The sequence below is a fragment of the Mustelus asterias genome, chromosome 8 (genome assembly GCF_964213995.1).
Source record: "Mustelus asterias chromosome 8, sMusAst1.hap1.1, whole genome shotgun sequence".
Classification (NCBI taxonomy): domain Eukaryota; kingdom Metazoa; phylum Chordata; class Chondrichthyes; order Carcharhiniformes; family Triakidae; genus Mustelus; species Mustelus asterias.
In genome coordinates this window covers 111,211,386-111,234,965 of record NC_135808.1, presented here as the reverse complement: position 1 = coordinate 111,234,965, position 23,580 = coordinate 111,211,386, and the positions used below count along the sequence as shown (strand labels likewise).

The following is a 23,580-nucleotide window of genomic DNA, read 5'->3' as shown; positions in this document are numbered from 1 at the left end:
TCAACTCGACCACATTGACACTTTGACCTTTTATCAGCACATTGCATCACGACAGCTCAGTCCAGCGTCAGTTATAATTCGCAGCTAAATGTGAAGCCTGTTCTTAATATAATTCAATGAAACTAAGGAAGTATTGATTTTTGAAGTTGTGCGATTGAAAGTTTTGGAGGGCGGAACCTTTATCCCGGGGCGCGGTTCCAGCCCGAGCTCTGTGATGTGCACGGGGGGAGCGGATAAGATGGCGGCGGTGAGGGAGCTTTGGTCCTTTTCCAACCGGACCCTGGCTGTTAGGAACCGCTGCCTTCTCCCCCTCGGGCTCGGCGTGGTGTCCGACCAGCTCCGCACTTTCTCCCTGTCCGGCATTTTAAGTCAAGCCGAGGATGAGCAGGAGCTGCAGAAAAATCCTTTCTACAGCAAATACCAGACTAAGATCCAGCAGCTCATGAGGTGAGGGAGAGGCTGTTCTCATCTGCTGGTTTATATACTGCATCTTCAACCAAGAAGGGCGGAATGGTGGCACAGTGATTAGCACTGCTGTCTCGCAGCACCAGAGACCTGGGATTCGATTCGATTCCTGGTTTGGGTCGCTGTCTGTGTGGAGTTTGCACGTTCTCCCCGTGTCTGCATGGGTTTCCTCCGGGTGCTCAGGTTTCACCCCAGGGTCTGAAAGGCGTGCGGATTAGGTGCATTGGCCATGCCGAAGTGGACCCGAACAGGTGCTGGTGTGTGGCGACTAGGGGATTTTCACATTAACTTCATTGCAGTGTTAATGTAAGCCTACTTGTGACACTAATAAATAACCTTTAAGAAGTGCCGAGTGGATGATCCCTCTCAGCCTTCTGAGGCTACCAGTATCAGAGACACTAGTGTTCACTTAATTGGATTCACTCCATACAGTTCACGTCCAAATACAGCAAGACTTGGAAAATATCCAGGCTTGGGCTGACAATTGGCAAGTAACAGTTGTACCACACAAGTGCCAGGGAATGACAGCCTCCAGCAAGGGAGGATCTAACCATTGCCGCATGACATTAAATTGCATTACCTTCATTAAATCCTCCACTATCAACAGCCTGGGAGCTTACTATTAATTGGAACCACAACTGGACTAGCCATGTAAATACTGTGACTACAAGAGCAGGTCAGAGTTTAGGAATCCTGCGATGAGTAACTTGCTTCCTGACTCCTCAAAGCCTGTCCACAATCTTCAAAGCACAAGTCATGAGTGTGATGGAAGACTCTCCCCTTGCCTGGATGAGTGCCGCCCCAACAAAATTCAAGAAGCTGGATACCATCCAGGACAAAGCAGCCTGTTTGGTATCCCTTCCACAAACAGTCACTCCCTCCACCATTGATGCACAGCAGCAATGTGCACCATCTGTAAGATGTGTTGTTGTTGGAACTCACCAATGCTCCTTCCATACCCATAACCACTACCACCTAGAAGGATAAGGGCAGCAGATACCTGGAGGTTCCCCTCCAAGCCACTCACCAGCCTGGCTTGGAAATATATTGCCCTTCAGTGTTGCTGGGTGAAAATCCTGGAACTCCTTCCCTAACAGCAGTTCAAGAAGGCAACTCACCACCACCTTTTCAACAGCAACTAGGAATGGGCAATGAATGCTCGACTGGTCAATGAAACCCATATCCCTTGACTGAATAAATAAAAAACTCCACGTGATAGCAAGAAATGACTGAAGGCACTGGATGCTGCAAAGACTATGGGCCCTGACAACATTCTGGCAATAGTACTGAAAATTTGTGCTCTAGAATGAGCCCTAGCCAAGCTGTTCTACTACAGTTACAACACTACATCCTGCCCAATCTGTGAAAAATTGTCCATACGTCTTGTCTGCAAAAAATAGGACAGATCTAATCCAGCTAATTACTGCCCTATCAGTCTACTTACGATCATCAGCAAAGTGATGAAAGTTGTTGTCGACAGTGCTATCAAGTGATACTTGCACAGCAAAAAAACCTGCTCATCAAAGCTCAGTTTGGATTCCACCAGGCCCACTCAACACCTGACCTCATTCCACCTTACCTAAATTTGGATGAGGTGAGAGTAACTGCCCCAAGACAACATTTCACTGATTGTGGCATCAAGGAGCCCTAGCCAAACTGGAGTTGATGGGAATTAGGGGAGTCATACCTGGCACGAAGGAAGATAATTGTGGTTGGGGGTCAAACATCTCAGTTCCAGGACATCACTGCAGGAGTTCCTCAGGATTCTGTCCTAGGCCCAACCACCTTTAGCTGCTTCATCAATGACCTTTCTTCCATCGTAAGGTCCGAAAGGGGGATGTTCGCTGATGACAGCATTTGTGACTCACAGACTGAAGCAGTGACTATTGCCAATGCGACAGAGAATCCAACAATTTCTACTTGACATTCAGTGCCACTATCATCGCTGAATCCCCCCAATATCAACATCCGCAAGATCACCATTAACCAGAAACTGAACTTCCCAATGCTTGTCCACCATCTACAAAGCACATATCAGAAGTGTGTTGGAATACTCTCCACTCACGAAGCTTGATGCAATCCAGGACAAAGCAGCCTGTTTGATTGGCACTTCATCCACCAGCTTGAACCTTCACTCCACCACACACAGTGACAGCAGTGTGTATCATCTACAAGATGTACTGCAGCAACTCACCGAGGCACCCTCAGCAACACCTAAACTTGTGACCTCTATTACCTAGAATGACAAGGGCAGCAGATGTATGGGAACACCACCACCTCCGAATCGCTCCAAGTCCTGACCTGGGGCAATATCGCTGTCCGTTCACTGTCGCTGAACCAAATCCTGGAACCCTTTCCTGAACAATACTTGGTGCTCATACAGTACGTGGCCTGCAGCAGTTCAAGAAAATGGCTCACCTACTTGAGGATGATTAGGGGGCAATACATTTTGGCATTACCAGCAATGCTCACACTTCATGAATGAATTTTAAAATGTTTGCATTAAACCTCTCCATAAATGCACATATTTTTTGATTCTAGGACAAAACCAGATGAATATGAAGCTCGTATGGCAAAGAAAGAAGATGTTAAGAGACACCCTTTAGGACATTCAAAACAGGGCGAGTTTATCAGACTCATGGAAGAGAAGGCAAGAATCTGTACAATTTTCTTCATTAAAATGTGTTGTACCTGAATGCGTTTAAAAAGAAACTATCCTTATGAACACATCAGTTATATCATTAATTACAATGTTTCCTCAAATCCCTTTTTGTTATTGTGAGTTCTCTGGATTCATTTTCTTTTGAGTATAATAGAATGGTCGCTATTTAGGAACTGCCTGTGTGGGATAGGGCAGGGGAACTCCGTAGCTGTACATCACTCTCCTGGTAAACAACAAGTGTCTTATTAGCCATTACACTTTCCAAGTCTCTCTTTTTATGGACCTTATGCAACTGGGCATAGTGGTGGAGTGGGTAGTGGTGCAGAATGATGTAACTTTTCTTAGGGCTTTATCCTATTTCAGTGCTGCAACTTCAGCAGAAACATACTTGGAACTACAACAGTAGAACAGAAACCTCTTCATGGAAGTTCACAGTGATTATGTTCTAAAATGTTTCAAATATTACAATGTTTGTGACTGCAGTGAAAGATTTTTAATGACAGTTTTTTTTGTATATTGCTTCGCAACTGTTGTACATTTATGTCTAATTTACACTTCCTGCTTTAGACATTGCATGTCTGTTGTTGGCTTATTACAGACATCAATCCATGGAAGAATGAAAATCGCCCTGTGCAATGTCTGGGAACTGCCAGAATTGAGTCAGGAATGATTGCAATTACACACGTGTATTCAGTTGGAAACGTGCTGCACTTCCTTTCACATGATCCCGATGTTATGGTTAGCAGCGAAAGTACAGGGCTCACTGACAGTTGTCCAGAGTTGTTGTACACATCTCAGTGGAAACATGTCATTGGGTGTCTAATCCAGCATGTCATCCTCTATAGGAGATCTGAAACATATTTCACCAGTTCAAAGAATAGCATCATTCTTCAATTATCAGATTGAAGAATTTTCAGACCTGCATGTCAAGAGGAAAGGGCCGATGAGGTTAAGAGCGAGATAAAATAAGTTTTTTTAAATTTCCAACTTTAGTTTAATTCTGAGGGAATGAGATTCCACACGCTGCCGCAGAGGTTGTTGATGAAAATTTCTTCCCTCAGTGGGTTGTTAGTCATTGGAATTCTCTTCCACTGCGCAGTGGCGGCCAAGTCATTGGATATATTCAAGGCTACTTTCGGCAGACTTTTGACCTACAAGAGTTATGGGGCAGGCAGGAAAGTAGATGCAACCTTGCATCACTTTTGATATGTCTTCCTTTTTCCTCAATCATGGATTCCCTCCCACTGTGTTTGACAAGACCCTCAACCATGTCCAACCCATTTCCTGCATCTCTTGCTTGCATCCCTTTCCCTCCCACCAAGATAGGATTCTGCTTGATTCTCCTTCCACCCCACCAACCTCCATATTCCATTAAAGGATCATCCTCCACCATTTCCATAATCGCACCACTGAAAACATCTTCCCTTCCCTTGTCACCATTCTGAAAGGAACTCTGTGACATCCTTGGCGGCTACTCAATCACCTTCAACACCACTTCCCTTTCCCATGCAATCACAGGAGGTGTAACAACTGCCCCTTTAATCCTCTCTCCCAACCAGCCAAGGTTCCAAATACTCCTAGGTGTTTCAATTTAGTGGACTACTCAGTGCTTACGACGTCGTCTCTTCTACATTGGGGAAACCAAAAGCAGGTTGGGTGACTGCTTTGCAGGAACACTTCCGCTCAGTCTGCAAGCATAACCTGAGCTTATTGTTGCTTGCCATTTTAACTCATCACCTTGCTGTCACGCTCATATTCCCGTCCTCGGTCTCTGCATGTGTTCCAGTGAAATTCAACACAAGCTCAAGGAACAGCTCTTCTATCTTCCGATTAGCACAGTAGTCCAATGCCGGCATCTCCATATTATATCTTACGATTAGGCACTTTCTGGACTTAACATTTGAGTTCAACAATTTCAAATCACAAACTCTGTCCCCCATTTTGATTCTTTTTTTGCCGCGTGCCACTTTTGATATTATGGACTTGAGGTGTTCATTATTCTGCCATTCATACACACTCTGGACAAATGCTTTCTTTCTTTACAACATTAAATGACTTTGCAAACATTATAACACTCCCTTTGCCTTTTGTTCGATTACATCTTTGTCATTTAAACTTTCCTGTCCTTCTTGTAGACCTTCTGTTTTCTTCCACCCCCATCCGTAACTTAAAACCGATCATATTTCTACTTTCCTTCAGTTCTGAAGAAAATTCATAATTGAAATGTTTCCTCTCCACAGATGCTGCCAGAACTGCTGAGTGTTGGCAGCTCTTCTGTTGTAATTTCGGGTTTCTGCAGCATTTCCCTTTTATTGGAATAATTTGTGTTTGACTTTTTATGAACATTTTATGTTCAAATTATTTTGTAATGCTTTTGTGTTGTGCTCACTGAGTGTAAATTCCTTTTTAAATGGAATCTGCCAGTAATTAGTGTGAAATTGAATCAGTCATCTGTCTCACGAATAATTTGCAAGTTCCTTTAATTAAACAACTAGGTGGCTAGATTTGAGCAGTAGACTACAATTGTTTTTTTTTAAGTACTCATGGTTAGATGATGCTAGGTCCTGGGATGGCCAGAACTTGATTGCGTTTGAGTATTTTTTAAAACATGTTTATTTTTTTTTAGTCAAAAAAACTTGGCGAAAGAACAACTGGAAAGCCAATTGGTCTCAAGGATAAGGTAAGAGGTGTGTGTTCCCCTGAAACTCTGCGCTTAATAGAGAAATGCACTCATTGCTACTGTCATGCTTGATAGGTTTGCTTAAACCATCCATTTAATTGCTGCCTTTCTCTTTTTTTGATAGTTTTCTTTAAATTGAGCCAAAAAACTATGACAGCTAAGATTAGCAATGCGCAAAGCCTGAAACTGTTTTGATCTCATGCATGCAGAATAGTGCAGGGGCATCTTGGCTGATTGAGATTATTTTGCAGTTGTAAACCTGAACTGGATTACAGTTGAATCAATATCAATGCTGTGAGTGATTGCCTGAGTCAGAGTGTTGAGCATCTGGTATGTATGTTAGCAATGTGTAGCTTGGAATTTTCCTCACTCCATGATGAATAAAAGTGAACTGCTTTCACTGAATCATAATCCCTACAAGGAGGCCATTTGGCCCATCAAGTCTGTACTGACCATAATCCCACCAGGCCCTATTCCCGTAACCCCACACATTTACTCTACTAATCCCCCTGATATTGGGGTCAATTTAGCATGGCCAATCAACCTAACCCACACATCTTTGGGGTGTGGGAGGAAACTGGAGCATCCGGAGGAAACCCACAAAGGCTGAAAACTTCTCACAGCTCTAGCATCTGTTCATAGACCAGCAGTTGTTTTCACATGGGTTGTCTTGTCCTGTCAACTTTGGAATGGTATGGAGTTCAGAGAGGAAAGTTAAAGAAGATGTAAAAGGGAAACAAAAAAAATAGCTTTCACTATTTTTAATCTGAAGTAATTGCTCCTGATTACTTTGTCTAAATATAAATCAACATTTCCAACTTCAGCCGCCTTCATTATTTTCTTTGTTCAGCTGATTTGCCTGATGTATCTTGAGTCTTTTGGTTTATTCTTGTTTTAGACGCTTCATTCCATTCTCAATCTGGACATGGTGCAAGAAAAAACTCCTGATGAAATAACGCAGGTAATTATTTACGAAGTCAAATTTTAAAAAGAAAGCATCAATCGCTTTATCAAAGCATCTGATTTGGTTTGCCATTAACTAAGAATTTTCATGCTTTGTATTTTGATATGAACACATGAATTACAAGTAGGCCACTCTGCCCCTCAAGCCTGCTCCGCCATTCAATAAGATCGTGATTGATCGAATTTTAACCTCAACTTCTCACTCCTGTCTACCCCGATAACCTTTCATCTCCTTGCTTCTCAACAATCGATTTACTTCTGCCTTCAAAATATTGAAAAATTCTGCCTCAACCACCTATTGAGGAAGCGAATTCTAAAGCCTTTTAACCCTCAAAGAATTCCCCCCCCCCCCCCCCATCTCTGTTTTAAATGGTGACCTCTTATTTTTTTTGAACAGTGGCCTCTAGTCCTAGATTCTCCACTTGTCTGTGAAATGTGGACAGACACTTTGACCAGTTCCTATATCTCATACACTTTACCAGGTGCCTTTATTTACAAGATGAATGAAAGGACAAGACTCAGTTCGCTGTTCAACCCAATTACAGTAAGAAGCCTCACAACACCAGATTAAAGTCCAACAGGTTTATTTGGTAGCACAAGCTTTCGGAGTGCTACTCCTTAATCAGATGAGTGAAGAGTTGGGTTCACAAACAGGGGATATATAGGCACAGACTCAATTTACAAGATAATGGTTGGAATGCAAGTCTTAACAGGTAATCAAGTCTTTACAAGTACAGATAATGGTGAGTGGAGAGAGGGTTAAGTACAGGCTAAAGCGATGTAAATTGTCTCAAGCCAGGACAGTTAGTGAGATTTTGCAAGCCCAGACATGTTGTGGGGGTTACAGACAGTGTGACATGAACCCAAGATCCCGGTTGAGGCCGCCCTGACGTGTGCGGAACTTGGCTATCAGTTTCTGCTCAGCGATTCTGCATTGTCGTGTGTCATGAAGGCTGCCTTGGAGAACGCTTAGCTGAAGATCAGAGGCTGAATGCCCTTGACTGCTGAAGTGTTCCCCAACAGGAAGGGAACATTCCTCCCTGGTGATTGTCGGGCGGTGTCCATTCATCCATCGTCTTACCATCTGCATGGTCTCGCCAATGTACCATGCCTCGGGACATCCTTTCCTGCAACGTATCAGGTAGACAACATTGGCCGAGTCGCAAGAGTATGAACCATGTACCTGGTGGATGGTGTTCTCACGTGAGATGATGGCATCCTTGTCGATGATCCGGCACGTCTTGCAGAGGTTGCTGCGGCAGGGTTGTGTGGTGTCATGGTCACCATTCTCCTGAAGGCTGGGTAGTTTGCTGTGGACAGTGGTCTGTTTGAGGTTGCGTGGTTGTTTGAAGGCAAGTAGTGGCGGGGTCTGGGCATGGCCTTGGCGAGATGTTTGTCTTCATCAATGACATGTTGAAGGCTCTGGAGACGATGTCGTAGCTTCTCCACTCCAGGGAAGTACTGGACGATGAAGGGTACTCTGTCCGCCATGTCCCGTGTTTGTCTTCTGAGGAGGTCGGTGCAGTTTTTTGCTGTGGCGCGTCGGAACTGTCGATCAATGAGTCGAGCGCCATATCCTGTTATGAGGGCGTCTTTCAGCATCCATAGGTGTTTGTTGCGATCCTCCTCATCTGAGCAGATTTTGTGTATGTGGAGGGCTTGTCTGTAGGGGTTGGCTTGTTTAACGTGTTTTGGGTGGAAGCTGGAGAAGTGGAGTATCGTGAGGATATCCGTGGGCTTGTGGTACAGTGAAGTGCTGAGGTGACTCTCCTTGATGGAGATGCATGTGTCCAAGAATGCAAGCGATTCTGGAGCGTAGTCCATGGTGAGTCTGATAGTGGGATTATATTAACAAGTTTATAGATATTAACAACAGTTACTCTTCCCAAGTTATCTTAACCCTATTTGCCTAAGATTCTAATAATACGTGTGCCAATGAACTTGACCAAGCCGTGGGTCTAATTCTCTGAGCCTCTGCCATCTCAGGGCCCTCGTCCTCGAAGGTGATTCTTGTATTCACTCGTCTGTTGTCTCTGTGTTGCCACTGAGTCTTGTCTGTAGTTGTCTTCACTGTGGGTCATGCTGTGACTCCTAGTGACCTCCAGGGGTCTCCTCTTATCTTTCTTCCTCTGCGTCCTTCTGGAAGCTTCCCTGGCTTCCAGCCAGTGGGGTTACTGGGTGGAGGTCACAGCACCCAATGAGGTTGCATATCCCTTATTTGGAGGATGTTAAATGCACCCTAAATTTTCCTTTCATAAAATCATGTTGACTCTACCTGATTGTCCTGTTATAACATCTTTTAAGAATAGCACATAACATCTCTCCCTCAAACTGAATGCAAAATTCAATTATGTTATGCTTACTGCCTTGACTATGAGGTTATTAGTTAACCCTATCTCACTGCACAATACTAGTCAAGTCTAGCCAGCTCCTTGGTTGGCTCCAGAATATGCTGATCTAAAAAATGATCCCAAAAACATCCTATGAAGAGGCATCTATGCTACTTTTGCCCAACTTGTTCCAGTCTATATGTAGATAAAAACCCTCCATGATAACTTACACCTTTCTAACAAGCTCTCACTATTCTTCTTTGATACCCCACCCTACCATTATGTTAGATGGTCTGTACACCAGTCAGGCAAGTGCCTTCTTGCCTTTATCATCCTTCATCTCCACCCATACCGCTTCTATATCCTGGTTTCCTGAATTTATCCCTTTCTGTTGTGCTAATGTCATCTTTAATTAGCATAACCACCTCTCCACTTTTTCAACCACCCTATCCTTCCTCACAATCACATACCCTTCAATATTTAGATTCTAATCTATGCAATCCTGCAGCCATATCTCAGTAATGGCCATTAGATTGTATTTATTCATCTCTATTTGCACTGTAATTTCTAGATTTCCACCTTTAACTGTGCATGTGTTCTGAGTTTCTGTAAGTTTAACCTTTAACCTGGTGTTGTGAGACTTCTCACTCTATTTTCACAGTTGTAATGTTGGTGAATGCCGACTGTTCTGCCAATTTCAAATGACAAAACCTGGACCTGTGCCTTTATTTGGGGAAACATGTATACCCTGTATACATCTTACACAGATGGAGAAAAATACCTCTTGCAAATTTAAATATACTATTGTCTTACCTTTTTAGGCTATTTCATTGATTCATGTTAAGGGGATTTTCTCGGGGTGTCCCTCGTGCGGGGGGTGGGGGGGGGGTATTGTATTCGGCTGATTCAGCTGATACAAAGATTTGCGAAAGACAGTATGCAGTTAAAGATATTCTTTATTTGACCAACACGTATTGAGAGAGAGATAGTCAGAGGGTTGCAACTTCCCTCTGATGTCACATTACATAAGCACAACAGATATACATTTCTGAAGATACGATCCTTCCGCCCAACCTGTCATCCAAGCTGGATGGTCCAATTAAAATACAATTTATTTACTTTTGCCAATAGCATTCTTCCTTCCAGCAGAATTAGGAACTCATTGGTCAACCAAACCTAGAGGTTTCTCTCCCCCCCTCCCCCCCTCCCCCCTCCCCCTCCCCGCTGTTGCCTAGAAACCTTATCTACGTAAATTCAGTAGGTTCCAGGGTCACTCCTAACACCTGCAGTCCTGGGAATGAGAAGGGAGTCATCTTTCTTGTCTATTTTCTGTCCCCTTTTCACGGAGGCTGAATACGTTTATTCATTGCAGCTAGAAGCGGAATCCTTCTACTCATTTTCAAAATCCTAATTTTCAAAATTACCAGGGGCCTGGCCTGCCCCTGATAATATGGTCAACGCTCTATGCTTCATTCTTCCAGAAGAATGTGGCCTGTCTAATTAAGCTTATTTCCCATTATGCTGGAGGAGTAAATTGCTTATTGGTCAAAGCTCACAAGAAAACACAAAAATATAGTTTAAATCTGTAATACTTGTTCAAAAATGACTATGTATGTGCTTATACAGACAATACCTTTGTATAATATGTAAGTGAGGCACATTGTGATAACATATATGTGGTCCCTATTTTAAACTAATCTACTTTGTTTTAATAGTCTTCAAAAAGCAGAGGTTTTTGTATCCCCTGATACCCATGTGGATAAATCATTGGGCCAGTTTCTTATACTTGAAGAGTCAGACGGGCTCAATGTTAATTCTGCTTCTCTCTCCACAGACGCTGCCACATCTGCATTTTCTAGCGTTTTTCTGTTTTTATTTCCGATTTCCAGCAGCTGCAATATTTATGCTTTTATTCTTGTACTTGGTATGTGCTTTGTTGGGGAAGGAAGAAGTTACAAGTTTAAGGGTTTGACCATTGAAAACGGACATTTGCTTTGTTTCAAAAGCTGTTGAAATCTTGGAGATATTCTTGATGTGTTCCATTCGTGTTTATGTATTTTTCAGATTTGGAATCAGTATTTTGCTCAGAAGGATACTATCTCTGCAGTAATTCCTGTGAGTATCGCTTTGATTTGAATAAGATGTGAGAAAATTGTTTGTCCTTGGCTTTTAAATTGCATGTTTTGTAATAGTTTTTGTTTTCCTTGAAAGGGTGCAACGTTTGATCTGATGCACAGCAGGTCACAGAAGTGCCCCACTGTGAGTAAACAGTACTGTTCATTGTCAACATATTGGGATCTCTGTTTTAAAATGATATGTGACTGTGAGTGGTTGCATTGTGGAAAAAGAATAATGCGCATTCTGCTTGCTGCTTTAGTGAAAATTTTGTTTGTGCTTCATATGTTTGAGCTGCAAGCATGCAATTTGTCAAATTGCTCACAAAAAATGAAGAAACCCATACCAAACATGAAGGCACATCAAGTATATTAAAAGTCTTGTGTTTTTTTTTTCATTAGACGCTGTTGTCCCTGAAAATCCTTCGGTTTTTGTTTTCTGTTGCTTTGTAATAAGAATTTGGCTTTTGGCCTGATGCTGCCGGCCTCGCTGGTCTGTCAGCCCCTGCCCTTTGATCGTGGGGAGATGAAACGGGTTAACTGGTTTTGTTTGCATGGGATTTGAGTGATGGTGAGGATTTCTCAAAAAGGGTTTGTGATCGTACAAATGTATTATTTTAAGATTTTTTTTAAAAAAATGTTGATGTGGAGTTTACAAGACCGAGATAGAGGATTTTTGTTAGGTAAAGAGTATCAAGGGCCCTTTGAGGTGCAGGTCAGCCTTGATCTATTGAATGGTGGAGCTGACATGAGGGGCACAATGGCCAGTTCCTGTTCCTAAGCTTCCAAATCACACAGGTTCCTGGGGAAATACCTTTCTACACTCAGGAGGATAAAATAAATTAATTGTAGAAGGGAGGAGGGATAAGCTGAAAGAGATAAAGAATTTCAAAACTTTGAGATTGTGGGAATGGAGACTGTCCAGGTGATGCATAGGGGGAAGTTGGAGAAAGGACAGTGCATAATACAGCTGAGAAGGAACATGGTGGATTTTTTAAAAAACAGACCATATTAGTATTGCTAATGGCTGGTTTAATACAAATGCAATTGGCTGAAGTTGAAAAGATCAAGAGAGGTTGGAAAATAGAAGGGATGATTGGAATCATCTGTCAGGTCAGAAACTTTTATATCTTGTGTGGAATAGTTTGGAAGAACCTCACCAATCATGGGAACAGTACTTTAAGCCTCAGAATTACTTGGTACTGTAAAAGGAAACAGTGCTTTTTTACATCCAGCAATGGAGCCGATAGTGAGATTAAGATATTGTGTAGAAGGAATCCAGCAATCTGGGTGCACTTCCCTTTTGTATTTTTTCTCTTGCATTTCTTCTCTATGTTGTGGCCCAGCTTCAAAGCTCCAAAGATGTGCGGGTTAGGTTGATTGGCCATGCTAAAATTGCCCTTAGTGTCCTGAGATGCGTAGGTTAGAGGGATTAGTGGATAAATATGTAGGGGTATGGGGGTAGGGCCTGGGTGGGATTGTGGTCGGTGCAGACTCGATGGGCCGAATGGCCTCTTTCTGTGCTGTAGGGTTTCTATGATTCTTTGCTGTGGCTGGGTTCAGAGGTATGATATTTTACCCAATCTCCTTGGCTTTTCAGAGAATGATGTGACAAAAATAATTCTCCAGTCTGGGTGACTAAATTCTAGAAGGGGTTCTGGTGACAGACTTCCCCAACCTGAACTGTGTGGCTTGTCATTTACTCATATAAACTCATGATTTCAAGCTGTACGTTACAACATTTTCCATGCCCAAAAAGCCTCATGTAATTCCTTAAGCTCATGCGTTGATGATTGTCCTGTTCTTTTCCAGTTCTTGTATGCTTTGCCAAGACAAGCAGGTTATGAGTTCTTTGTGGGTCAGTGGTCTGCGACTGAGCTTCACTTTTCTTCTTTAATAAATCTTCAGGTACGTGACTGACTGGAAGAGGACCTGCAGAGTTTTAAAAAATGATGTTGGAACAAACACTTCTTTAGCAGCTCATTGATGTGTTAACAGTTACTCTTGGTAAATGTACCTGCTTCCATCAAAACTTCCTATCACAGTTGCTCAAAAGGGGAGGCGATGGCTAGTGGTATTATCGCTAGACTATTAATCCTATTTAACTCTGCTAATGTACTGTGGACCTGGGTTCGAGTCCCGCCACGGCAGGTGGTGGAATTTGAATTCAATTAAAAATATCTGGAATTAAGAATCTACTGATGGCCATGAAACCATTGTCGGAAAAACCCACCTGGCTCACTAATGTCAGGAAGGAAATCTGCTGCCTTACCTAGGGCACGCAAGTGCACAATGTAAAATGACTTCTGCTGCCCTTGCCTGGTCCAGCCTACATGTGACTCCAGAGCCATAGCAATGTGGTTGACTCTCAACTGCCTTTCAAGGGCAACTAGGAATGGGCAATAAATGCTGGCCAGCCAGCGACACCCATGTCCCACAAATTAATAAAAAAAGAGGGAAATCATAATAAACTTTAACACTGGCTCCCAAAGAGAAGTCATTTTACATTGTGCACTTGCATCCCCTAGTGCCCGGTAGACAGTACAAAACAAGTGTAGTGAGGAGTTGTAATTTTATGAATCTGTGCAGCTCATCGATGAAGCTTTGTGCTGGAAGTAGAAACTGGTAAAATTACCCCAGCAAGATTCTTGAGTAAATTCAATGATTTGTGCAATTTTTAGACAATAAAAACTACATGAGAAAGTGCTTCAAAGGTGTGCAAATCTGAAGTTGAGTCTCACTTTTGTCTATGAATCTCTGCTGTAATTACTTTATAAATTTATTTTTTATTCATTCATGGAATGTGGGCATCGCCGGCTAGGCCGACATTTATTGCCCATCCCTAATTGCCCTTGAAGCGGCAGTTAAAAAGTCAACCACATTGCTGTGGCTCTGGAGTCACACGTAGGCCAGACCAGATAAGGATGGCAGATTTCCTTCCCTAAAGGACAATTAGTGAATCAGATGGGTTTTTATGACAATTGACAAAGGTTTCATGGTCATCAGTAGATTTTTAAATCCACAATTCTTTTATTGAATTAAAATTCCACCATGTGCCCTGCTAGGATTCGAACCCGAGTCCCCAAAGCATTACCCTGGGTCTTTAGATTACTAGACAAGTGACAATACCACTACCCCACTGCTTTCCTAATAACCTAGTGTCTACCTGACTATTTATGCATTACGTAGTATAAGTAATCATATACCTGCAGGCTGTGCATTAATGCTGTTCTGAAAATAACTGATTACAATAAAACCAGTATACTTTAGTGAATTTGTTTATAATTAGGTCTCCTGTGGTGTTGCCTTACAGCTTTTCTCTCGTCTAGACCAAAATTGTGATAATTAACTACTAACTTTTACTGTGCCTTTAAGGCCAGTATGATTGGCGATGTTTAAAGGACTCTCCAGTGGCGTTGCTAATATATTCGAGGGTTTCTTTTTCCAAAATCCAACAGATTAGCAAAAATAAATGTTTGACCATAGTTAGCTAAAAATTGATGTAATTATTGTATTTCATATTGATGTTTGGTCAGCATTAGTCAAGTGTCGGTCTCCCTAATTCATGAACTTTCAATCTTTTTCATGCCATGTCCCTCCTAAAGAAATTCACAACTTCCCGTACCGTACTTGCCACATATCTCTGTTAACAATGAGAAAAGCACTGTAAAATATGCAGAGTAGGCAGTCATGCTCCTACTCTGTAGTCCCTGCCTGCAGCTGCACCAAGTATCTGGGGCATGCAGGAGGGGGCAATCATTGTATAAAAAGAAACATTGTGGTTGCATTAAACCACTTTGGTTTTTAATCCTTAATTTGTTATACCACTTGTCTGTAGGCCAACCGTCCCACTGTTCATGAATCACTGGGGTGATGTGTGTCTTAAGCTTCTTTTGGCCCTTTCCAATGTTTTCTTTCCTTTGCTTTGCAGTCTTTGGGAGAGAGTTCGCCAAGTCAGCTTATACTATATCATTATCCTGATCTCCAGAAGGAGAAGGGCATCGTGCTACTTACCGCTGAAATAGACACAACATTTCTGGTAAAACATTTCCTTTTGCTACATTGTAAATGCGCAATAAAACTCCATCAAAAGTGGTGACTACTGTGGCAAATAACTCCTTTCTGAATATGTGGTTGGGAGTTGAATTGAAAATTATAGGGTTGGGCATCGACGGACTGTTCTAGAAATCACTCGGGCTAGAATTATTTTAAACTGATATTGGAGGTTTTAATTTCAGGGTTAAAGAAAAATGAACACCACTGCTCGTCGAGTGTTGACAGCAGTATTCACCAATGTGTAAATGCTGTCTTGGAAGGAAAAACCATACAGTGTTCATTAGCAGTTTTTTTTTACAAGGTCTAGCCTTTATCTCCTGTACATGGGGAACATGCTGATGATAAAGACATCCTGAAGCAGGTTCTGTTCTCTATGATTCCCCATAGATGGTGCTGTCAGCGATCTTTCAGAGTTGCACAGTACCAATTTTTATGTATATCCTTCCACACACAAAATCATTTAGTATGAACACCCCAACTAAAATTGGAGAAATATGATGAAAGTTACCTCGGGAAGGATCTGTATTTGATTTCCTTTCTCACCCTCTTGTGATAAAGGGCCTCATTCACCAGTCCTTGGCCACTCCAAACTCCTGTGTACTAGCTGAGACTGGGTGTGCATCACTGAGTGGAGCAGACACTGATGCAGATGTGTGCTGCACCAGAGCAAACCACTATTTTAAAGAACAAGCAAAACTGAACAGAATAGAAGGAAATTATAATTCAAGATTAAGAAAGATTTTGATTTGATTTATTATTGTCACATGTATTAACATACAGTGAAAAGTATTATTTCTTGCGCACTATGCAGACAAAACATACCGTTCATAGAGAAGGAAATGCGAGAGTGCAGAATGTACTATTACAGTCATAGCTAGGGTGTAGAGAAAGATCAACTTAATGCAAGGTAAGTCCATTCAAAAGTCTGACAGCAGCAGGGAAGAAGCTGTTCTTGAGTCAGTTGGTACGTGACCTCAGACTTTTGTATCTTTTTCCTGAAGGAAGAAGGTGGAAGAGAGAATGTCCAAGGTGCGTGGGGTCCTTAATTATGCTGGCTGCTTTGCCGAGACAGCGGGAAGTGTAGACAGAGACAGATGAAACATGTCTTTTAGTGACTTAAGCAATTTCTAGTGACAGCATTTTTAAAACTGTAAAAATTGTAATTTTATCATGTGGAGCTGTTGACTTTATTAACAACAGCACTTCACTCTTTGCCAGTCTGAACAATGGTCATTTGTAAAAAGGATAAATACAAGTAGTTTTGCAACGCTTCTTGCCCCTGTGAAAACACCTTTGTTTGAATCATCCTTTCAGGGAGAAGAAACTACCAAATAAGTCTTACTTTTCCAACTTTAATGCAACAGCATTGACAGTTGAAAAACCTAGGTTACAATGTTGGCATTTACCGAACTTTGTGTTTCTGACTTACAGAATGTACAAGAGGCACAGTGCCTAGCCAATGAAGCACAACTCTTTTACGCCACGGACTGCCAAAAGATCTACAATCTGGTGGAGGCATTTAACCATAAACCCAGTGATTTCAAACATATGTCAGTTATTGCTGAGATCGAACAGCGTGGAATTGGAGGCTCGTTGATGGGAAATCGGAGTGCAAAGACTTAGGACCTGTGTAACTTGGAAGAAAAGGCTGCGATATAAATAAATCTATATGACCTCTGTTGTGGACCGAGGAGGTTTGACACTTTTGCTCGCTAGTTTCTATGAACAACATTGTCTGGGACTAGATTTTTCCAGAAATTATGGATGGTCCAACTAGGGATGATCCCCTAGTACTCATGACTGGCAACTCCTCATCAGAATGTCTCTGAAATTCACAACTTTGAATGTGATGAAGCAGAGTTGCAGATGAAGCACTATAACACATGAACAAAAGACTCATTAAAACTAAAGGGTTTCAACTTTGAGGAAAGTAAAAGTGTAAGAAATAGGGGTAGGACTGGGTTATTTGAGTCTGCTCAGTCATTCAATAAAATTGTGACTGATCCAAAACCTCATCTCCACTTTCCTGCCTGATCCACATGTTTGTTAATTTAAAGATTCACAGCCCTCTGATTGCAAAAAAAGTTCTCATCAGAGTCTGAAATTTCCATCCCCCTATCCTGAGACTATGTTCCCTAGTTCCAGATTCCCTAGTCAGGAGAAAGGGCCTCTCAGCATCCAGCCTTTCAAGTCTTTTCAAATCCTTGTGTGTTTCACCTCACATTTTTCTAATTTCCAGAGTACAGGCCAGTTTGCTCAATTTCTCCTCATTAAACAATCCTTTCATCCCAGGAATCAATCTGGTGAATCTTCATTCCACCCCCTTTAAGGCAAGTATATCTTCCCTTCATCAAAGTCATGTACGTTCGCAGTGAGGCTTCCTTACTCTTGTACTCCAACTCTGTTGCAATGAAAATCATTGTACAGTTTACCTTCCTGACTGCTTGCTGCACCTGCATGTTAACTTTATGGGGGAGATCTTAGAAACCCTACAGCACAGAAAGAGGCCATTTGGCCCATCGATTCTGCACCGACCACAATCTCACCCAGGCCCTACCCCCATATCCACCCACTAACCTACACATCCCAGGACACTAAGGGCAATTTTAGCATAGCCAATCAACATAACCCGCACATCTTTGGACTGTGGGAGGAAACCGGAGCACCCGGAGAAAACCCACGCAGACACAAGGAGAATGTGCAAACTCCACACAGACAGTGACCCAAGCCGGGAATCGAACCCAGGTCCCTGGAGCTGTGAAGCAGCAGTGCTAACCACTGTGCTACCGTGCGTCCCTTCCCAAAAATGTCACAAAAGTCTGGACACTGGAGTGTTTCACACTTTTTTTCAGTGAGCTACCCTGCACAATTTTCCCACACTTGGTCAATTTTTTATTTAGCAGTTGGGAGTTTCATGCCAGTGGGGGGAGGGGGGGGGGGCGATGCGTGGAGCTTAAGCCTGCCGGGAAAGCTGACTGCACATTGCTCAGGGTCTCCCAGTGTGCTGGGAGATCTCCTGCCTCTCCACCACCCCATCGTCGGCGGCAGTGTAACCTCCTCATAGCAACACGGGTCGCCATCATCGGAATCCTCTTAATGAATCTTCCATCATGACCCCCTCCCCAGTATCACTCCCACCTCCCCGCAAAGCTCCCCCTGTTGCTTCCCCCTGCATCATAGCCCCACCCCCACAGGCCACATCCCTCTGGCACTGCCGCGGCACTGTTACGGTGGGTGGTGCCAGGCTGGCAATGCACCATGGGTCCTGCTTCGTATGACCCAGGGGCTTTAATGGCCTCCACTTCCGCTCCTCCCCCCCCCCCCCCCCCCCCCCCCACCCCGGCGTTGCCATCATGTCTGGTCCCCGTTGGTGGGGACTAGCAGTGATCCTCGTCGGTGAGGGGAGAAATGTCTAGGAGGTTGGAAACAGCTGTGCCGAACGCGTTAAAGTCATGTAAATCATGACAATAATACTTAAATCCTCTTTGAAGCCGCTTGTGCCGACAAAACAGGGTCTGGAGCATGGCTTTTGGTACAAGACCAGCTCATGCCCAGCATGAAAGCCTTGCGTGCTTCCCAATCGGCGCAGCGGGCTGGAATGATCACACCCGATGTTTCTTGTACAAGAACACTCAAATCTGAACATTTAATAGTTTCCCACCATTTTAAAAATGTTCATTTTTTCTATTATTACAGAAATGAATAACCTCACATTTTCCTGTATTAAGCTCAGTCTGCCAGCTTCTTACTCATTCACTTACTATAACTATATCTCTTGTAGACTGTGTCCTCCTGAAAACTTACTTTCCACCTTGCTTTGTATTGTCAGCAAACTTGGATCATGATACTCAATCATCTAAACATTAATAAAGAAGAATGACTTGCATTTATGTAGCACCTTTAACAACCATGTATATTTACATAGATTGTAAGTAACTGAGGCTGCAGCACTGATCCTTGCAGCACATACCAGTAACCTGACATGACCTGTTTATTCCTTCATTGTTTTCAGTTTTCTGCTCTATATTTCTGGTAGGCGTAGTGAAATCTTAAAAGCAGAAATGTTAAATGTGTTTAAACCATGTAATTTGATGCAAAGGTGTCGACTAAAGTGACGGGGGAAGTCACATTTTTGCCCTCTGTCCCTCCCTGTGCTCAAGTTCCTTAGTTCAACATCTCCACTGAGGAATTGCAAGCATGAATCTCGGTCCTTCCATTTGATGACACCATCTGTTAATGAAGTACCCGTTAATTTGTAGGTCCCCACATATTTAAGAGTTGTAAACCAACAGAGAACAATTAGCCATAGATTTACTGCAATATTTGAAACAACTTGATTATTATGGCACCATTTGGCAATATGTGCAAAAATAGTTTGTGTATGTTTGATTTGATGGTATCTGTGTAAACAGTGCAATGTAGTGAGAATGTCCAAATATCTTGTTTGACCACCCTGCATGTTTGAGCTCTATTCTAACCTATTCCTCACAAATGAGTGTTGTAACAAACTTAATGTTTTCCACCAAAGAACGTTCTCTTACTTATCCAAATTGGATAAAGTTTTAGTCCAAATGTCTTATGGCAAAATAGGCTACTTCCTAATTGGTGATTTGCTGTATAGTGGCAGCAGTGTGCATGTCATCCACCACTAGCACACAGAGGCAGCAGTGTGTAATCTACACAAGATGCACTGCAGCAACTTGCCAAACCAGATTTGACAGTACCTTTCAAATCCACAACCTCTACCACCTAGAAGGACAAGGGCAGAAGATGAATGAGAACACCACCATCAGCAAGTTCCTCGCTAAATCACACACAATGCTAACTTGTAAAGATATCACTGTTCCTTCATTGTTGCAGGGTCAAAAACCTGGAACTTCCTCCCTACCAGCACACAGCACACCAGATGAAATGCAATAGTTTAAGATGGCTCACCGCCATCTATGGCGAATTGGGGCGGATAAGAAAAGCCAACGTTGGCAATGATGGTCACATCATAGGAGCACATTATGTAAATCTTAAGTGAGAGCTTATAAATAAGTTGCATATACATTTCAAAGATGGATACATTTGCATAATACTTAAGACTCAGCTTAAATATTTAAAAAGTGATGTCGTCCTAACGTGTAGTCAGCAAAGTACTGAGTAGCAATCTTTTATACTCAGCAATGTTTAGAGCTTTAGTTGACGCTATACTGGCCAAGATAGTATCAGAAATTCTGGCCGTTCGAAGTATCACACAAAATTTCTTCTCTCTTGCCAAGACTTCCTGAATTTTCAGCTTTGTTCAAAATACAATGCATTTTTAACTAGTTCAGTCCCATTCTTGCATAATACAATTTTCTGTCAAGCAAATGATTTTTTTCCTGGCCAATCTGTCTCTTATAAATAACCATTAGGAGATGCAAGGAATTAGGGCTTCCATCTTGCAACAGCAAGTACCTATAGGTGCAAATTTTAGTTCTTCACACATTTTTCTTGAAATATAGCATTGTAAACTTATAATTTGAACAAGGTGTCAAAATACAGAAATACTTTGAGAACATTATCATAGAATCCCTACACTACAGAAGGAGGCCATTTGGCCCATTGAGTCTGTACTGACCACAATCCCACCCAGGTCCTATTCCCATAACCCCGCACATTTACCCTGCTAACCCCCCTGACACTAGGGTAAATTTACCAGGGCCAATCAACCTAACCTGCACATCTTTGGACTGTGGGAGGAAACCGGAGCACCTGGAGGAAACCCACACAGACATGGGGAGAATGTGCAAACTCCACACAGACAATGACCCGAGGCCAGAATTGAACCTGGGTCCCTGGTGCTATGAGGCAGCAGTGCTAACCACTGTGCCACCATGTCACCCCAAACGTGTGGACTTGTCCGGAGTGGATGATTTAAAGCACAACATTGTCGGGTTAAAACAGGAAGCAGTTTTATAGAACTGCTGCTGGAGGCATATTCATCGGTCTTTTTTGTTTCTTTAATAATGTAATTCACTATTCCTGAACGATAAATCCAGACTAGTCAAGTTAATGTTGGTGATGGGGAAATGTCTAGAGACCAGGGATTGAATTTTTAGCTCCTGATATGGGCTGGCACGGAATTTCAGGTTGGCCAATGTGCCAATTTCCCCAGCTCCAGGCAGTCTCTGGGCATTTTCTAAAGGCTGGATATGTGGAAGGGATGGTAGTAGGGCCCACTGCCGCAAACAGTGGCTCGCTTATTGATCTTGTTGAGGGTCTTCTAAGGCCTTTTGTCAGAGGCGACCAAATTTTCTAGGTTGCCAGAGGCATTGGGGAAGATTGTAGTTTCCTGAAGTTGGCTGCCCAATAGCAGACGTGGGGGTCAAGAGCTGACTGACCATCCAGAGGGTTTTCCCTCAATTTTGTGGAGCTTACCACCCTCAACCCCCTAAATTGTAATTTTTACATCTTTATGTATGGCACCTCCCTTTTGATTTCCGCTCTCTCCTGTTGGGGCTGCTGAGGTTTCAGAGATGCCTGCCCTCTGATTAGGCTGGCAGCATCAGAGATCCAGGCACTGACCTTAATTGGATGACAGACCCTCAGGCGACCAATTAGGAGGTCACCTACTCTAAATTATTTCATGGGACGTGGGCATCGCTAGCTAGACCAGCATTTATTGGCTATCCCTAATTGGCCTTGAGAAGGTGGTGATGAGTTGCCTTCTTGAACCGCTGCAAACTATGTGGTGTGATAGACCCACAGTGCTGGTAGGGAGGGAGTTCCAGGATTTTGATCCAGAGACAGTGAGGGAACAGTGATATTGCCTGGGATTCGCTGGGCCCGCTAGTCCCTGGCAGGAATCCTGATGGCCCGCTGAATGGGACATCGGATCTAAAATGTGTTTCCTCTGGCAAATCAGTTGTGATGCTCCCAGCCAACCCTGCTGGCCTCAAGTTCCAGTCCAGACTGGTGGGAACCCGATTAATATTCAAACTTCCAAATAAGCATATAATTATCGGGCTGGAGAGCTGATTCTCAACCAGGGAAGACTACTGGGTGGACTTTGGTGCATCTCCTAACAAATTTGGACCTCATGCCTTGTACTCTGAGGGTAAGGGGGAAGTAAAGCAGGCTCTGCGTCCCTCTGCTGCTGCCAGGCTGCTGAGGGAGGGTCCCCAAAGGGGCCTGAGGGCTGGGTGGGCTCGGGCTGGATGGAGGGGTTAACCTTTGGACTGTCCCGAGGATGGTGATCTAGTGGCTGCGCTTGTCTTTGTTGCCTGGGAAAGGTGGCATTCACTTTCAGGATGGTGATTTCAGATACCATTTTGAGAAAGATTTTCATTATTTTCTCTGTCCTCTAAAACCTTTGAAATGCCCTGGTCACTTTTATATCCATGCCCTATGGTCACTTGGAAGCCTTCAAAGTCACCGCAGCACTTCATTCCACATTAGGATTTGGTCCAAATGGTAAAAGACATCTTTAAAATACTCTGGCTTTACCTGGTACATCCCCTTGCTTTCTCTCATAAGGAACAGCTGCTCTGAAACCCCTTTAAATGCTTTGATGATCAATTTCACTGGGGAAGGGGGGTTCCCTTTTAACATTGAAAGGTTAGGATCTGGTGTCTGCATCCTTTAAAGTGGTTTGATTGACAAGTTGGAGTACTTATCACTAGGAAAGAGCTATGTTTGCTTTGCTTTCCCGTGCCATCCCGTTTAGGTGTACAAGTTGGCCATTTTTATTCTCTTCCTCACCTTCATCCCTGAGTGGTATTCTTTTGCAATGCTCTTTTCAAGGGCTAAACCTAACATGACACCAGCGATTACATAACTTAAAAAACCTTAAAAGTTAGAATTCCCAGATGTGATAAATTTTCTTCTGTATGTGCATTTTGTTCATGGAAAAAACATCCTTTTCCTACTTTTTATGGGGCACTTTTTTCCCAATGTGCCAACATAATTCTGTTACACTGGTATGTAAATGAGTCAGATACAAATCCAAAATCAATGAATATTAACTTGGCAAGCAGTCAAACAAAAACATGCATCTAATGCATATATATTTAATTGTGTCTGCAGGGACATACTAAATTAAAATTTATGTTGCTGTTAGCATCTCTATCTCTTATCTCTGGTGTGTTATTGATAAATCTTTCTTATTTTTATCCAACTTTAATTAAATCACTCTTCTGTAATTAGAGTTTATATTCTCAGTGGCCCTCTTATTCCAAAGGAGAGCACCACTAATAATTACTATCTTTTTGTAACTGATTGCAGACTCTCTCTCTAGAACTATTCGGAACTGCTCTTTGTTAAGATGCGAGCGCTGTTAGGTTT

The 23,580-nt window shown here is 42.7% G+C and overlaps 1 protein-coding gene across 1 annotated transcript; it reads left to right on the top strand.

Moving 5' to 3' along the window:
* The first annotated feature begins 32 nt into the window (after positions 1-32).
* On the top strand, positions 33-17,592 carry atpaf1 (ATP synthase mitochondrial F1 complex assembly factor 1). Its single transcript, XM_078218744.1, has 9 exons — positions 33-447; positions 3,007-3,115; positions 5,754-5,807; positions 6,706-6,768; positions 11,165-11,215; positions 11,312-11,359; positions 13,027-13,122; positions 15,146-15,253; positions 16,702-17,592. Exons 1-9 carry the CDS (start codon positions 215-217, stop codon positions 16,891-16,893), a joined length of 954 nt encoding a protein of 317 aa, XP_078074870.1. The 5' UTR covers positions 33-214; the 3' UTR covers positions 16,894-17,592.
* Positions 17,593-23,580: the final 5,988 nt, after the last annotated feature.